General features: G+C 36.1%; 1 protein-coding gene across 1 annotated transcript; it reads left to right on the forward strand.

The window, feature by feature from the left end:
* The first annotated feature begins 7,448 nt into the window (after window positions 1-7,448).
* On the forward strand, window positions 7,449-17,320 carry lcat (lecithin-cholesterol acyltransferase). The gene is made up of 7 exons (XM_022202608.2): window positions 7,449-7,917; window positions 10,674-10,830; window positions 11,117-11,232; window positions 12,582-12,677; window positions 14,378-14,602; window positions 14,748-14,943; window positions 16,350-17,320. Exons 1-7 carry the CDS (start codon window positions 7,776-7,778, stop codon window positions 16,711-16,713), a joined length of 1,296 nt encoding a protein of 431 aa, XP_022058300.1. The 5' UTR covers window positions 7,449-7,775; the 3' UTR covers window positions 16,714-17,320.
* The last annotated feature ends 1,092 nt before the right edge of the window (window positions 17,321-18,412 follow it).

Below are 18,412 nucleotides of genomic sequence, written 5' to 3' on the forward strand. Positions count from 1 at the left end.
TGAATGTTCAAAAATAATGACACCAGTGCTTCTAAATGGAGTTTGTTATATTTTCATTGGTTTTTGCGAGTTTTCTTCCTTTGCACTGAAAAATCTACACATTTCCCATGTTGCCAGCTTTCACAGTCTCGTATTATTTTTAATATACTTTACCAGTCAAAAGTTTGGACACAGCTTCTCATTTAATGTTTCTTTATTTTCATGACTACACACGTGGACAAAATTGTTGGTACCCCTCAGTTAAAGAAGGAAAAACCCACAATTCTCACTGAAATCACTTGAAACTCACAAAAGTAACAATAAATAAAAATTTATTGAAAATTAAATAATCAAAATCAGCCATCACTTTTGAATTGTTGATTAACATAATTATTTAAAAAAACAAACTAATGAAATAGGGCTGGACAAAAATGATGGTACCCATAACTTAATATTTTGTTGCACAACCTTTTGAGGCAATCACTGCAATTAAACGATTTCTGTATTTGTCAATGAGCGTTCTGCAGCTGTCAACAGGTATTTTGGCCCACTCCTCATGAGCAAACAGCTCCAGTTGTCTCAGGTTTGATGGGTGTCTTCTCCAAATGGCATGTTTCAGCTCCTTCCACATATGTTCAATGGGATTCAGATCTGGGCTCATAGAAGGCCACTTTAGAATAGTCCAACGCTTTTCTCTCAGCCATTCTTGGGTGTTTTTGGCTGTGTGTTTTGGATGGTTGTCCTGTTGGAAGACCCATGACCTGCGACTGAGACCAAGCTTTCTGACACTAGGCAGCACATTTCTCTCCAGAATGCCTTGATAGTCTTCAGATTTCATCGTACCTTGCACACTTTCAAGACACCCTGTGCCAGATGCAGCAAAGCAGCCCCAAAACATTACTGAGCCTCCTCCATGTTTCACCGTAGGGACAGTGTTCTTTTCTTCGTATGCTTGGTTTTTGAGTCTATGAACATAGAGTTGATGTGCCTTACCAAAAAGCTCCAGTTTGGTCTCATCTGTCCAAAGGACATTCTCCCAGAAGCTTTGTGGCTTGTCAACATGCATTTTTGCAAATTCCAGTCTGGCTTTTTGATGAGTTTTTTTCAGCAGTGGTGTCCTCCTTGGTCGTCTCCCATGAAGTCCACTTTGGCTCAAACAACGACGAATGGTGCGATCTGACACTGATGTACCTTGGCCTTGGAGTTCACCTTTAATTTCTTTGGAGGTTGCTCTGGGCTCTTTGGATACAATTCCAACGATCCGTCTCTTCAATTTGTCATCAATTTTCCTCTTGCGGCCACGTCCAGGGAGGTTGGCTACTGTCCCGTGGGTCTTGAACTTCTGAATAATATGAGCCACTGTTGTCACAGGAACTTCAAGCTGTTTAGAGATGGTCTTTTAGCCTTTACCTTTAAGATGTTTGTCTATGATTTTTTTTCAGATGTCCTGGGACAATTCTCTCCTTCGCTTTCTGTTGTCCATGTTCAGTGTGGTACACACCTTTTCACCAAACAGCAGGGTGACTACTTGTCTCCCTTTAAATAGGCAGACTGACTGATTATGAGTTTGGAAACACCTGTGATGTCAATTAAATGACACACCTGAGTTAATCATGTCACTCTGGTCAAATAGTTTTCAATCTTTTATAGAGGTACCATCATTTTTGTCCAGGCCTGTTTCATTAGTTTGTTTTTTTAAATAATTATGTTAATCAACAATTCAAAAGTAATGGCTGTTTTTGATTATTTAATTTTCAATAAATTTTTATTTATTGTTACTTTTGTGAGTTTCAAGTGATTTCAGTGAGAATTGTGGGTTTTTCCTTCTTTAACTGAGGGGTACCAACAATTTTGTCCACGTGTGTATTTACATTGTAGATTCTCACTGAAGGCATCAACAGTATGAGTGAACACATATGGAATTATGTAGTAAACAAAATTGTGAAATAAGTCAAAACATGTTTTATATTTTAGATTTGCTTTGATTGCTGCTTTGCACACTCTTGGTATTCCCTTTATGAGTCCATGAAGTAGTCTCCTGAAATGGTTTTCCAACAGTTCTGACGGAATTCCCAGAGATGCTGAGCACTTGTTGGCCCTTTTGCCTTCACCCTGCGGTCTATCTCATCCCAAATCATCTGGATTGGGTTCAGGTTAGGTGACTGTGAAGACCAGGTCATCTGACACCGCACTCCATCACTCTCCTTCTTGGTCAAACAGCCCTTACACAGCCTGGAGATGTGTTTGGGGTCATTGATAAGAGAAGGGGCTCCAGGACAGAGCCCTGGGGCACACCTGAAGAGACGGCGGAAGGCTGGGAACAGAATGACTTAAGTTGGATGAACTGAGTGCTGCCTGAGAGATATGAATGAAACCCGTGAATACAACTTGGGTGCCATGATGCCAGTGGAGGATTGACTGACCTTCAGTTCTTAAACTAATGATGGACTGCCATTTCTCTTTAATTCTCTGATTGGTTCTTGTCAAAACATGGATTCAAACAGTTATTAAATAGGGCTGTCAACTGTGTACCGACCTGACTTCTGCACAACACAACTGATGGTCCCAACCTCATTAAGAAGACAAGAAATTCTACAAATGAACCTTGACAAGGAACAGCTGTGACGTGAAAGCCATTTGAGGTGACTACCTCATGAAGTTCATTGAGAGAATGTCAAGGGTGTGCGAAGGGTGAATATTTTGAAGAATCTAAGGTATAAAACATATTTTGACTTGTTTTACACGTTTTTGTTTACTACATAGCCCTGCGACAGACTGGTGACCTGTCCAGGGTGTCTCCTGCCTTCGCCCAAGTCAGCTGGGATAGGCTCCAGCACCACCGCGACCCTAGTGAGGATAAAGCGGTGTATAGAGAATGGATGGATGGATGTTTACTACATAATTCCATATGTGTTCATTCATAGTTTTGAAGCCTTCAGTGAGAATCTACAATGTAAATAGTCATGAAAAGAAAGAAAAACCATTAAACGAGAAGGCGTGTCCAAACTTTTGGCTGGTAGTGAATGTGTTTTTCCTTTATAATAGCGCATTAACGTTACGCTTCGATGCTCCTTTGGCTTCTAGTTTCTAATATTCACTGTTTAAATAAACTAAAATGCTTCAGTGGAGAAAAAAACACATCTTTTGCTTTTAATTGACTCATTTCCTGACTTTTACACAGCATCATATGGTTGTAAATGTGTGATTTTCTTCATAAACTGCAATCATCCAGTGACAGAGTGAGGAGGGGGCTCGTTTCTATACTTTGGACGTGTTTCATGTTTATTCTGGACGAAGCTCCACGTGACATATATCAGGCATTGACCTTGTGGCCCACTTACAGCAGCCAAACATGTACACTAAGTTCACACTCTCTGGTAACCTCACATGGACGTCATCGCTCTCAGACCGGACTGAGGATTGTGCAACCGGCCCAGGCACATGTGGGTGGGAAGACTTCACTGGATGCTTTCTGTTGTCGCCTTCCATTAAAGTTTCAGCTTTACGACGGAATTCAAGTTTAACAGATTTAAAGTCCTCCCGGCACAAACAGACGTCTCCAAGGAGCTCTAATTAACGGATGCTTGGAGCAGCAGCTCGCCTGCTGTGATGCTGAAGCTTCCTGGCAGTTGTTGGTACTCGGTATCCATGACAACGGCAAGATGTGGCGCTGTGATTCGCTGCCTTCAGGCGTCGTCTGAATTTGAGATTAAAAATGATTCAGCAAACCGACTTTATGTGTCCGTAATGAAGCTTAAACATCTGTGGTTTTGATGTTTAGATACAATGACTGTTCTACTTTTTTTTTCTCTTCATGTATTCTGATATTTTTACTTGTATTAAAGTAAAAACACTCCATGAAACTTCATTTTATTCTTTAATCTAACAGGAAAAAGTTACATTAAGATTAAAATCTCTTCATTAGCAGATAAAGTAAACCTACAGTGTCCATTAAAAACATGTTAAAATTACACTAAAGTAAAATTCACTCTGCTGTAATGAAATGTAATATGTAATATGTATGTTTTGTCACCATTAAAATACAGAAAATGATTGTTCTTCAAAATTAAAAAAAAATTAAAGGACAAATTTAATTAAAAAGTTGTATTGTTTTTGTGTTTATTTTGTACTACAGGCGCACTTTTAAAAATAGAAATTCTTTATATTTTTCATAATATGCATAAGTATGTTTTGCTACTATTAAAATACAGAAAGTTATCTTTTTTAAAAATGTTGTATTGTTTTTAGTTCTTTTTTACTTCAGGTTGAAAAAAATCAAAAATTTAAATTCTTTAAAAATTACTGCGAAGAGAAATTCTGTGTTTTATATTCATTCATTTTACTACAGATACACTCTTTAAAAAATAGATATTCTTTATATTTGTTGTTATAGATGTAAGTATGTTTTGCTATCATGAAAATACAGAAAATTATCTTTATTAAAAAACAATGTTTCATTGTTTTTGTTGTTTTTTTAATACAGGTTGAAAAAAATCCAAAATTGACATTACTGAGAAGAAAAATTTCTGTTTTTTATTCATTAATTTTACTACAGGTACACTCTTTTTAAAAAATAAAATTTTCATATATATTTTAAAATAGACAAATGTATGTTTTGTTACCATTAAAATACAGAAAGCAATCGTTTAAAAAATATTGTGTTTCATTTTCTTCTTTGTTTAGTTTTTTTACTAAACATATTTTTTAATTAAAATTTTTAAAAGACATATATATATATATATATATATATATATATATATATATTTTTTTTTTTTACAAGAGAGATTGTGGACACACTGCTAATTAACAGAAATTTTATTGCAGCTCTGCTATTAATTTATATATTTTTAGAATGTCAATTGTCAGTGTTTTTTTAATATATTTACACCATTAAAATATTTTCTTTTACTGTTGACACACCATTGCAACATTGATCTAATTATATATATTGTTTTAAATGATGTCAAAGTCCATGTAATGACCTCATTTTATTTGTATTCTTTCTTTCTTTGTTTTGTTGTACTATAGATTTACCGATAAATAAAGGGAAAATTTCCATTTTTATAAGAAACTCTGTTAAAACACAGAAAATGTCCTGCTTTGTTAAATGTTTGTTAATTTCAGTGTATTTTCTATTATTTCATTGTTTTGCTTTACAAATTTAACATTTGCAGTTTTATTTTATTGTAGATATATTACTAAATGACGGTGTTTTGCATTTTTCCTGTAAGCACACAAGACAATATCCTTGTTTTTGCTTTAGATACGCCTTTAAAAATAGAAAAAATACTATAGCGTCTCCATAAAATTAAAAAGATATCCTGTTTTCCTCTTTTGTTTGTTTGTTTTGTGTTTAAATCTGTTTTTATTTCATCAACAGATTACTTCACTTAATTTTTTTCAGTCTATTTTCTGTTATTTCATCTTTTTATCGAACATATATTTGCAGTTTTTTTTTACAGTAGATTTACATTATTAATAAACAGAAAATGTATTTACTTTTCACTGGATGTCCACTGTTAATTTATAGACAATCTCTTCTTTTTCCCATAAATTAATAAAATAAAATTTCTTTCATTTTTTTTTTAAACTTTGAAGTCTCCATAAAAATACTGAAAAATTCTGCTTATTTTGTATTTTGACAGGTTTTTTTTTTTTATTTTTTATTGTGATCTTGCTATTAATTAAAAGAAATAGCATTTTTTGTAGGTATGGGACAGTCTTTAGCTGAGCTTTTTCTGATATTTTACATTTTTTATTCCATTGTGTGCACATAGTTTATCTTATTTTATCAATGATATCACTACAGTAAGAACATTTTAATAATTTTAAATGCAAACTGCTAATTAACTGTTATTAATTAATTTCATCTAGCCCTAAATAGCATGTTTTGTAATTCTATGTATATAATTATATGTTGTTTAATTCTAAAATATTCTTATAAATGTGGGATAAATGTAGCTGAGTTGCAGCACAAAGCAGTTTTACTAGATTACTGTTTGTCACCACAAAAAAAATCAATATTTTACAGACATCTTCGTGTCTTTAAAAAAAAATGCATATGAAGGACTGAAAAATGGTAAATAAGTTTATTCAGCTGCTATGTTACAGATTTGTCCTCTTTGTTAAATTAAAAAATCTAGAAAATTGCTTTAAAATATGACTAAACTGGAGATAATGTCCACATTAAATAGTATTTTATCTTTCCAGTGTTGTATAGTAATGAAGTAATAATACTTAAGTACAGTACTTAAGTATAATTTGGCAGTACTTGTACTTTACTTGAGTCCTTTTTTTCTTCATGACTTTTTACTTTTACCCCACTACATTTCTGAATAAAAAATGTACTTTTACTCCACTACATTTTCAAGAAGCTACTTAGTTACTGCTACTTTTACTTAAGTACTTTTCTAGCAAGAACTTTGAAAATCAGCTCCTTCTAAGGATGAACCACAAATTTTTTGAATTGGTGACATTTTTGTTGACACCTGTACCGGCCTCTGGTGCTGTGAACTTGTCCCATTGTTCAAACCCAACTCACCAAACTTATTATTTAAACCAGAGTCAGTTGACGGCTCGATGTTCTTGCAGGAAATCTCAGACTCTACAAAATTATTGAATGTAGAGTAAACGTCAGTTATGTTGCATCTCTTTGCACTTTTTTTTTTTGTTTCCACATTTTGGCATTGTTTGCGCAAGTTATTTGAATAAACCAAATATTTTTGAAAAAACGTTCCTTAAAACATTTTATTAAAATCATATTTATCCAAAATGAGTGAAAAAAAAATTGAGATTTCCTCTTTTGGTCATCTCACCCAGCCCTATTCATTGTGCTATTCCAGCCAAATTGTTTGGCTGTAATTTGCCTCAATAAAAAAATATTATATTTTGTACTTTGACTTGGACTTTTACTTTTACTCAGAGTAAATTTACTTGAGTACTTTTGATACTTGAGTAGAAAGGTTATGCTGTACTTTTTTACTTTGACTCAAGTAAAATTCTCATGGGAGACTTTGTACTTTGACTCGAGTACTTTTATACTTCGGTATGTACTTCCACTCAAGTAGATTTTTTCAGTACTTTATACAACACTGTATCTTTCACAGTGTGTGACGGTAAAATCACAGTTTCACTATATTTAAATTAGCTAAGAAGTAAATCATTTTGCATTTATTTGCTGTCATGTTCACAGTTTTGATAGTTTTTGAAAGTTGTCAGTGTTTTAAAATCTCTTTTTCTGACCAATTTGCTGCCAGACTTTCACCGTTTTTCTATTAATTTCTTTTTACATTGTTTTGTTTGACAGGCACGTGTCAGTTTCCTATAAAAGCCCACTTTCCCCCTGCTGGTGCTGTGCTTTCCGGGGTCCGTGAAGGCAGCAGCAGCAGCAGCTGTGGAGGGTTGTTTCTGATCACAGCTGGAGAGAAGACAAGAGAAGCAAGTTTGTGTTTTTTCTGCTCAAAGACGCTCTGACATCTGCTTCAGACTGCCCTTAGCGGTCGTTTACAGCCAGGAAGCAGCTCAGAGGGAGGAGAAGTCCTGAAATGTGACCTTCTGTCGATGATTCACGGCGTGTTTGAGTAAATACTGAGTGATTAGGAGGATCGATAGGGCAATGAGTAACCTGTCCACGTTTTATCTGACTGCAGGCGTCCAGCAGCTCTCGGGCTGAATGTGACTTTTCTTCCGGACTCACATCGACTCTTCTCTGGTTTTAGTTTTTTTTTTTTTTTTTTTTAACCGTCCTCCAGCTGCAGCTCACCGCCGACTCGAAGCTCCTTTCCCCGGGTGAGAAGATGGGCTCCAGGCTGCTGCTGTCCTCTCTGCTCGCTGCTCTGCTGCTGCATCACTCCTCCGCCTTCTGGATCATCAACGTGGTTTTTCCTCCAGCAGCCAAAACCAGAGCTCCGAGCAACAGCACTCCTCCACTCATCATAGGTAATAATAGTAATGTTAATAATAGTAAAATAATAATAATAGGAGAGTTCAAAGTCTTCACAGACCTAAGAGAGATAGGTCTAGCTGCTTTTTATTTTAGTTTTCTCAAGAATTAAAAAAAAAATGCAAATATACATATTAATCTTAACAAAATACACAAAAAGCAAAAATATTGCAAAAAAACCCAAAAATATTGCAACAGAATTTTTTATATATATATATCGAACTATATATTTTTCAAATAACAATATCTATTTATATTTTTCATAATATTTTTAAAATTATTTTATCACTATTTTATTATATTATTCATAATATATTTTAGTATTTATTTTTACAGCTTTTCCTTTTTTGTAAAGTGACAGATAATATCTCGCATTTATGTATGTGGTCATTTGTTTTTGTTGACACTATTGTTTAATTTATTTAATTAAAATTTTGAATTTTGCATGTATTTATAGTTATTTTGAAAGAAAAGTGTGTGTATTGTGTATGAATTGTGTATTTAACAACAAATATTGTTATTGTACACATATTTACTGTTCTTTAGAAGAACAAGAACGGATGCAGATGCTTCATGTCATTTAACAGAAAAATGTCTGTGTTAGGGACTGAAAAAATATAATTTTTATTATTTTACAGATTTTCTTTGTTTTGTTTAATTACAGTCTCCCATAAAATCACATAAATAAATATTAAAATATTTTTTAGAAATAGTAATTTATTATTTCACCATGTTTTTACAGTATTTAAATATACAAAATCTGTTTTGTTTTGTTTTTTTAAAATATATTTTTATTGGAGAAAAAATAACAATAATACAATACTTTCAATCACAAAATACAAGTCACCATTTTTTTTTTAAACATAAACAGTGACAACCCCCCCCTACCCACTCCCAAGCAGAGCTCAATATGACCAACATACATATTATTGGATATTTATGCAATACAAAAAGAGAACAACAGTCATAGGCATACATTCAATCAGGCAGTACCTCTGAATTAGTGAAATATGAAATAAAGGGTTGCCATATCTGATAAAACTTGGCTGTACATCCTCAAAATCTGTTATTTTTATAGATATTTGTTATTTAATGGAAAAAAAAGTCTATGAAGATTTGAAAAAATATTTTTTATGTTGCGCTGCAGATTTTTCCTGTTCTTTTAAATTACAAAATCTAGTAAAATTGCTCTACAATATGACTAAACAGCAGATAATGTCCACATGAAATTGTAGACAAATTTTATTGTACTTAAATCAGCTACGAATGAAATAATTTAGCATTTATCTGCTGTCATTTCCACTTTTTTTGTAGTTCATTAAAGTGGTAGTACTTCAGTGTTTTTAAATGTATTTATTTCTGACACATTTGCTGCCAGACTTTCAGTTTCTTTTTTTTGCTTTTTTTTTAAACAGATTTAGTTTTACAGTGTAGGATTATTATGAATGACCTGATGAGAATCTCCTCAGACTTTCAGACATTTCTGGTAAAATCTGAGCGCACCGTGTTCCTTGACTCCCAGTTCGGCCTCAAAGTATCAGCGTGTCGCCCTTTAGTTGTGTGTTTTATTGAAAATCTATGTGTGGGATATGGAGCAGTTAAACACAAAGTAAGTGACTGTTTGGACTGTGTGTCCACACAAAGTATGACTGAGGTCAAACGCTGCACGTTTGACTCAGTCTTTTACTGTTTGTTCATTTGTGTCATACGGAGACTTTCTAGGAAAAAAAACGTGTTGTAACACATTTTCCACCAATCACCCACACCGTTATTTACTATTCACTGCTTTGTTGAAAAGCAGTTAAGTAGTAAAACCTAAAGCATAAACTGTTGATTTGCTAGGTGACTGTAAAAGCCCCCAAAACAAAATCAGGCAAAAAATGTCAGGAACTTTGACATGAAAATCTGTCTTCTCTCAAACAGTAATTCATACCATATACAGTATTTACTTGATTGAAATCATCTGAAAATACCTTCATTTTACAGATATTTGCTGTTGTTGGAAATAAGTTGTTAATTTCAGATTATATCTCATAAAATCACAGAAAAAAAATATTAAAAATATTAATTTACCTGAAATGTAATGAAAAGTATTCTCACTCTCACTCTCAGAAAGCACTGTTAACATCAGTCTTATTACTCCACTGAGGAGGCGGAGCTTTGGCAGTTACGTGACGATCGGCGTTGGTTTGTCTGTCCGTGTATCCGTTAGCAACATTACTCAAAAATGTATAAATAGATTTGGATGAAATTTTCAGGGAAGGTCAGAAATGACACAAAGACCAACTGATTAGACTTTGGTGGTGATGCTGCTTATAGTCTGGATCCATGGATTTGTTAAAGATTTCTGTATTATTGCCAGATAGTGGCGTCACTGTAACCATGACAACAAGTGGACACTACATCAGCTGATTACTGCTGATCACATGACTACAAGCCGTATCTCTGCCAAAATCTAATCACTTGGTCCTTGTATCTTTTCTGACCTTCCCTGAACATTTCATCCAAATCCTTCAGTCTGTTTTTGAGTAATGTTACAGACGGACAGACACCTATCATCACATAACTCTACCGCTTTCCTTGGTGGTGTTAAAAAGGTCCTGAACACTTCTTCTGCTACTTGGTGTTTGCAGAAATGTTTCGTTGTGTTTTCCCCCTAGTGGTGAGACTCTGTTGATGCAGCTTTAAAGATGAACTGCAGCTCTTTCTATTGACCTATTGATAAATACCGATATTCTGATTGTTTTCTCAGTTCCAGGGAACTTGGGGAACCGACTGGAAGCAAAAATAGACAAACCAACGCTGGTCCACTGGTTGTGCTACAAGAAGACGGAGAACTGGTTCCCCCTGTGGATCGACCTCAACATGTTCATGCCGATTGGTGTGGACTGCTGGATCGACAACATCAAGTAACACCTTTTACCTTCAGCTAGCTTAACTGTAGACATTTTTCTATACCACATTCCTTCAGTGTTCTGCCTACTGGTCTCACTTCCTGTTCATGACCTGTCAGATTTTGGAAAATAAAGGATTGAGGACTTTGTTTCCTTAAGTCTCCCAGTTTGGTCCAATCAGCCACCCCCTGACAGACCAATTAATCTGGGGACACCGGAATATTTTGTTCTTTTTCCAAGGTATTAAGGAATCATGTTGCCAAAACTGATTTTCTGAATGTTCCTGTTCGGGTTCCCCCAGACTTGTTTACAACAGGACGTCTCGGCGGTCTTCCAACTCACCGGGGGTTCAGGTTCGAGTGCCAGGATTCGGTCAGACGTATCCCATCGAGTTCCTGGACAACAACGAGCTGGCTGGTGAGCAAAATAAGTTCTTACTGTCGGATCTGGAGGCTCTGTCAGAATCATATGTAGGAAGTTGTGTTGTTTACTAGCAGGGGAACGTAACATTACCTACAAGTTCTAATATTTTTTTGAAGACTATGTTTCAAGAACGTTTTAAGGAGATTTTCAGTTCCAGTAGTGTTTCCATAAAATTAATTTAGTGTTTTAATGTCAACATTCAGAGGATGTTGTCAGAAACACAGATGTTCTATGATAACAAAGGTAGAATGTTCTCAAACAAACGACCAAAAACCTTTTCCAAACGGTATTGAGGCCTCCAATGATTTTTATAAAGTGTTCTTGTAATGTTATATATTAACAAAATGGAACATTCTGGCTGAAAGGTTCTAAAGATGTTTTGGGGATGTTCTTGAGGGAAGGCATTATAGAACTGTAAAGTAAAGCATTCTCACAATGTTCCATCATAACAAAGGAACAATGTTCTCAAACCAAAATTCCCAACTTTTCATAATGCTACTGAGGCCTTAGTGAAAGTGGAACATTCCACCGGTAATATTCTGAAGATGTTTTGGAGATGTTGTTGAGAAACTCATTATACAACGTCCTTTTATAAGACGTTTCCACAATGATAACAAAGAAAATATGTTTTTAATACATTAAAAAAAAATTCCAAGATCTTATCGAGACTTCAAATGACAGAACGCTTTTTACAAGATGTTCTTCTTGTAATGTGATATGTTAGCAAAGGTGGAACGTTGTGACTGCAATGTTCTAAGAATATTTTGAGGATCTTCTTGAGATCGCGTTGTGGAATGTTCCCCTGTAAAACATTCTCACAATGTTCCTTGATAACATAGAAAGATTGATCTAAAACCAAAAGTCATAAAACTTTTTCCAGATGTTATCAAGACCTGGGATGTTTGAATGTTTTTTTTGTTTGTTTTTTTTTACAGATCATTTTATAACATTCTTATAATATAATGTATTAAATATAGAACATTTTGAGTTTTTTGTTTAGGGAGCACATTATAGAACGTCCTTTATAAGGCGTTCCTGTACTGCGATTTATTAACAAAGGTAGAACATTCTGGCTACAGCGTTCTGAGGATGTTTTGAAGACGTCGTTGAGGAAACGCGATATAGGAACTATACAAGGTTCCCACAAAGGTGCATGAGAATCGAGGAACAACGTTCTCAATGCAACAATCAGTTCTGAGCACAACCAAACATTTTTAGAACATCTTCATTTACCCTGCCTTTAAGGAGAACATTCTGGGAACTCAAACTTCCACTGAAAACATTAGTAGAACTTTGAAAGATGCTTCAGTAGATTGATTAACTCTGTTGCTGTTTCGCTGCAGGTTATTTTCACACTATGGTGCAACATTTGGTGAACGCCGGCTACGTCCGAAACGAGACGGTCCGAGGAGCTCCGTACGACTGGAGACTGGCACCGAGTGAGTAGCTGGTTCCTCTGGCTGATTTATGAAGGCCTTTCTATTCAACATGCAGCACACATTAACCAGAGATATTTTTTATCTTAGGAGAGAATGTAAATTAAACAGTCTGGAACTTTGCATGTGTTGGCTCAGACGTTTAATAACGTATAAAGTCCTGCACCTCTGTGGAAATAGCAAAACCATGACTAAAAGAAGAAAGCACTCATGTCTTTAATGATGTAGAGCACACTTATAATATTGTAAATCTTAAAAAGTCGAATTTCTTTGATTATCTATTTTAGAAAAATGTGAAAACAGGAATCGGCATGTTCAACATTTGTTCCCATAGGTGTGATCAATACTAGATTAAATGATGACGCCACATATTATTGATATTTTTACCTGTTTATTTTCTATTTTTCTCTCTACTCTGCACAGCAAATCAACAAACATGTGTCAACATGCTGAATGTATCTTCCAACAACGTCTGTTTACTGTTTTTGAGCCCTGCCATATTTAGCTTATTGATCACATGTGCATGACCTGCAGTTCAGCCAAAAAGTCTGAGAATTTTTGCGGCTTGACTGTTGGTTGCTGTTGGTCACATCTCATAGGTTTTCAGTTCATCAAAACACACAGAATTTTTGGTTGTTTTACAGGATTTGATTTGGGCAAACGATTTATTTTTGGTGATTTTTAAATAAGAAATGGAAAATAAATGACTGAGGAAAGTGAACTGAACTGCATGTCACATGATCAATTTACCCTCCTGTTGTCTTCATTTATAGGCACCAAAAATATTGTTTCCTTGTCTGAAAAAAAATCCCAAAATTCAGCAAAAAATTCCCCAAATTTCTGAAAATTTGCAAAATCTATAGGAAGAAAATTCCTTAAGTTTCCCTTAAAAGTTTTATTTAAAAAAAATCTGCCAAATTTGGCGAGAAAATTCTTCTAAATATTTTCTAGAAAATTGTAAAAATCTTCCAAAAAAAATCCTAAAAATATCTAAAGTCATCACATTTATATCAGTAAAATTTCGAATATTTTCTTCAAGAACAGTCACAAAAAAGTCAGGCAAAATCCAGCAAAATTCCCTGGATTTTGGATGATTTTTTTTGTGAATATTCTTAAGAAACATTTTTTTAACATTTCTTTTTTTTTTCATCAAAAAATGTTAAAAAATTTCCTGAAAATGTGGACATCAGAAGTTTCACTGTGAAAATATTTTTTTTCCCCACATATTAAAACTATGGAACAGGTCAATTTGACCTGCAGGATGACACGAGAGTTAAAGAACTGCCAGAAAGTTGACATTTTAGCGGTTTTTAGCTTGATGTAATTTAGGCATTTAAAAACAAATAAAAAGATAACAGGGTTAAAAGGGTTTAATATGATCTGTTTTAAGCAAAAACTCCTTTACTATTCAATCACTGAATTCATTTTTTTAAATTTTTACTTATGGTCCAGTGGAAAAAGCTGTATTCGAAACACAAACTGCATTGTCTCTTATCAGAGTTCAGTTCGATTTAATCCAGTTTGATTTATGTAGTCTTCATGCTAGTTAGGCGCCACACAAACTTTATTATTGTGACACATCAGAAATATGGGTTTGTCCACTTGCTGTCGAGTTCTTCACCCCACATGTGGACCAAACGTTATGCAGTTATTGAAGTTGAAGCGTTCAACCTGCAGACTTCCTCTCGCTGCTCCTCCCACAGATGAGAATGCAGAATATTTCACAAAGCTGCAGGACATGGTTGAGGAGATGTACAACCAGTACCAGCAGCCCATTTACCTGCTCGGACACAGCATGGGCTGCCACTACATCCTCTATTTCCTCAACCACCAGCCTCAGGAGTGGAAGGACAAGTACATCAGGGGCTTCATTTCTCTGGGATCGCCATGGGGGGGCGCCATAAAAACACTCAGAGTCATAGCTTCAGGTAATGGCAAAGTGCTCAGAGTAGAAAGCAATATTAGACGTGGATTTGCACCTGGCACTGTCAGCAACGAAAATGTTTCTTCTTTATATTATCATTAATACAGAATTTTCATTTTATCCCCTGTAACTGGTGAAACTCATTGTAGGTGAGAACGACGGCATCCCGATGATCTCGAACATCAAAATCCGCGAGGAGCAGAGGATGGTGACGACTAATCCCTGGATGCTGCCATTCGAGGACGTCTGGCCAAAGGACCACGTGTTCATCTCAACGCCGAACTTCAACTACACCTCCCGCGACTACCAGCGCTTCTTCAAAGACATCAGCTTCGAGGACGGCTGGTAACTAACAGCTTTAATGTTTATCTGCACAACTGAACTCACCAGACTTTGTTGTCCCTGTGTGAGGCTACATGAGCTGCAACTACAAATCCAAACTGAATTGCTTCGTGGGTAATACATTCAATCAAAGAAGGGGGATAGAGGTTTGGAAAACAAATCTCAGCCTCTGCTGCTTCAGTGATCTTTATTTTCTTTTAGTGCAATCAAAAGTTCTGAGACTGCCTATTAAAATCAAGAAACAGTTGCATTTGGCCTCCATATCCATCAAAGGAGTTGTCTTTTGCAGGGTTGTGGTACTCTTAACACTTCCGCAATGCTGTAACGGTACCTAGTAGTACCGTAATGTAAGCACGCTAAGAAGAAGCCAGAAGAAATCACCGAGAAACAAATCTGGGGAGTAGGGTAAGTGGAGAGTCACCAAAACACCTTTCTGTCATTGTGAGCGGGCAGACAGCACAGTGGAACGTCTATTTGTAGTTGTGTGAAAGACCTCCAACAGAACCAAGCTCATGGAAGGTGGCCATTTGTGTGAGGTCATGGACAAGAGTTTCCTCTGTAGGGTGGCTAGGCCCAACTCTGGAGATAGGATGGGGAACTTAGCTCTGAATAGAATCACTCCTTTTACATCGAAAGTAGCCAGTTGAGGTGCTCAGACGCCTTATTAGAATCCCTCCTGGGCTACTTTGTTTTTGTTTTAATGTGTTTTATAATGTCCTTGTGATGTGATACATTAAGGTAGAGCATTTTGCCTTTTTTATGATTGAACACATTATAGAAAGTTCTTCTACAAGATGTTCCCACAATGATAACAGAGGAAGGTTGTCCTCTATGAAATTATCAAGACCACAGATAGTAGATCTTCCTTTATAGGATGTTCCTATAATGCCATGTATGATAACCAAGGTGGAAGATTCTGGTTGCAATGTTCTGAGGATGTTTTGGAGATGTTTTTGAAGGAACACATTATAGAAGGTTCTCCTGTAAAGCACAATGATAACAAAGGAAGAACATTCTCAAATCAGCATTCTAAACATGTTTTCCAGATGTTGTTGAGGCCTGGAGTGAGTATCTAAGGTGACATATTAAAGGTGGAACATTTTGCCTTTTTGCTGAGGAAACTCACTTTGTTATCAAGACCTCAGAAGACAGGAACTTCTTAAGATGTTCCTATGCTGCAATGTATTAACAAAGGTAGAACACAGGAATGGAAGCTGCTGGCTCTTCTACAATGAACGGCTGTTTCTTCTGGTGGTGGTAGCTGCAGACCCACCAATTATCATCATCACCAGTGATATTTAATGAACAGTCTCAGAACTTTTTGATGACCCCTTAATCATTAATATAAAAACAGTAATTGTAGGTTCTTTGCTCCTGTACCAAACCCCATGTCCTCATGTTGGTTCCAGGTACATGTGGGAGGACACGAAGAACCTCACTACTGCTCTCCAGCCGCCTGGTGTTGAGGTTTGGTGCATGTACGGCGTCGGGCTCCCGACCATAGTGACGTATATTTATGACGAGGAGTTTCCCAACGGAGACCCGGTGGACTTTGCTTACGGCGATGGGGACAACACCGTGGACAGCATGAGCATGAGTCTTTGTAAGCGCTGGGTGGGGCAGCAGAAGAAGCCCGTCCACGTGACAGAGTACCGAGGACTGGCCCACCTGGACATGGTGTTCCACGAAGAGGTGCTCAACCAAATCCAGCAGATCCTGGAGGGCAAATCAGACACGCCCAAAGAGATCGATGTCAGGCTTTCGGCTAAATAGCACGTGACGGTTTGAAAACACAAAGGGGTGCTGGATTTTTACACAGCTGACTTTTTAGCAATGTCAAGCACAGAAACACTGATTAGTACCTCCTCTTAGCTCAACAGCTCCAAACCCATCTGGATTTGAGGAGAATCTAACCCCAAAACCCTTTTTGATACTCAAGCCTGATGACTTGACAGTGTGAGTTTGACCCTGATATGACTATTTCTATTTCAAGGCTGTGTTTTTTTCTTCTACTTTTTCTTTGTATCTGCGGTGATTATAAAGAAAGCATAATAATCTCAGTAATTGCAAACATAGTAATAGCTTATTTTTATTGTTTTGAAGGTCCTGTTACATCATTTTGGTTTGTTTATCACTGATAGATCATGAATAACTAATCACATCATCATTATAGAGACAATATACAGACCATTTTTATTGTGTGATATTACTGTAACATTTCATTTAGGATTTATCTATTTTTAGAGATCTGCACAAATATTCTGGAACATGTATGATGAGATGCCTTTTTCCCCAAGCACGTAGCCTGCGTTTAAAACCATAATTGTAAAATGAGGATGTTTTTACAGCGCTGTTGTATAAACGTGTGAAATGTTTGGGTTCTTTTTAATGCTGCCATTTAAAATAAAGCATTACATATCTTGAATGTGTGCCGGTGATTAGTGTGTGAAGATTGTCAGTCATCCAGATTACAGTAATCCTCAGAGCTTCAGCACAAGGCATCTAGATTTCAGTTTTTTTGTTTGGTTCTTGAAAAGTTTCACCTTCATTCAAGAGACTTCCTTGGTTCAAACTGACTGGTGGAAAGTTTATTTATTCTTGCCCTGCATGGTTCATGGCCTGTTACCAGTACAAGACTGACATGATTTCAGTTGCATTATAACTTTTTATTAGCACTCTTTCGTGTGCCATAATTATTTTATACTTACGCAGTGTGTGGTAAAACTTCCTGGTGAGGGATCTCAAGACTTCATAATAAGTACCTGATAAGTGGTGTTGTAGACGCTGTCATTTGTGTAGAGATGATTGTTCCAGCTGCACATGATTAAAACGGCTTGTGTTGTAGGTTTCTGTTTATAGTTTAAAAAACAAGAAAAAGGTCTGTTTTTTTTTTGTTTGCTTTTGTTCGTGGTGTTCATCCGTATCCCAAATTCAATGATGCTTTACCAATTAGCGACTTAGGACTCATGTTTTATGGTGTGGATGGCTGCGAAACTGCCTGGTGAGGGATCTAAAGACTACATTATAACTACCTGATAAGTGGTGTTCTAGACGCTCTCATTTGTATAGAGACGGCTGTTCCAGTTTCACATAATTGGCTTATTTCGTGCCTCAAGCCATTTAATTTAGTTTGTAGTTCAAAATTGGATAGAAATTTCCTGTTTTGTAGGTTTTGTTTGAAGTTTAAAATAAAATAACAAAAAAGGGACTGTTTTTGTTCCTGGTGTTTGCTCTTATCCCAAATCCCATGATGCATTACCCATTAGTGGCTTAAAACTCGCATGTCTTATGGTATGGACGGCTGTGAAACTGCCTGGTGGGGGATCTCAAAACTGCATTATAAGTACCTGATAAGTGGTGCTGTAGACCCCCTAACCCCCAAAGAAGTATACTTCATAGATGAGGATGAACTGCTGAGGCTCAGTTGTTTGGTGTCTTCTTGTAGTATATGTTTCCCGTTCAAAAAAAATCT

The sequence above is a fragment of the Acanthochromis polyacanthus genome, chromosome 8 (genome assembly GCF_021347895.1).
Source record: "Acanthochromis polyacanthus isolate Apoly-LR-REF ecotype Palm Island chromosome 8, KAUST_Apoly_ChrSc, whole genome shotgun sequence".
In the NCBI taxonomy this organism is placed as follows: domain Eukaryota; kingdom Metazoa; phylum Chordata; class Actinopteri; family Pomacentridae; genus Acanthochromis; species Acanthochromis polyacanthus.

Bases quoted from the DNA above. Each gene is read 5' to 3' on its own strand.
- lcat (XM_022202608.2), top strand. From the start codon at position 7,776: ATGGGCTCCAGGCTGCTGCTGTCCTCTCTGCTCGCTGCTCTGCTGCTG. The intron at 11,233-12,581 runs GTGAGCAAAATA...GTTTCGCTGCAG, and splicing joins GGACAACAACGAGCTGGCTG to GTTATTTTCACACTATGGTG. The intron at 14,603-14,747 runs GTAATGGCAAAG...AACTCATTGTAG, and splicing joins ACTCAGAGTCATAGCTTCAG to GTGAGAACGACGGCATCCCG.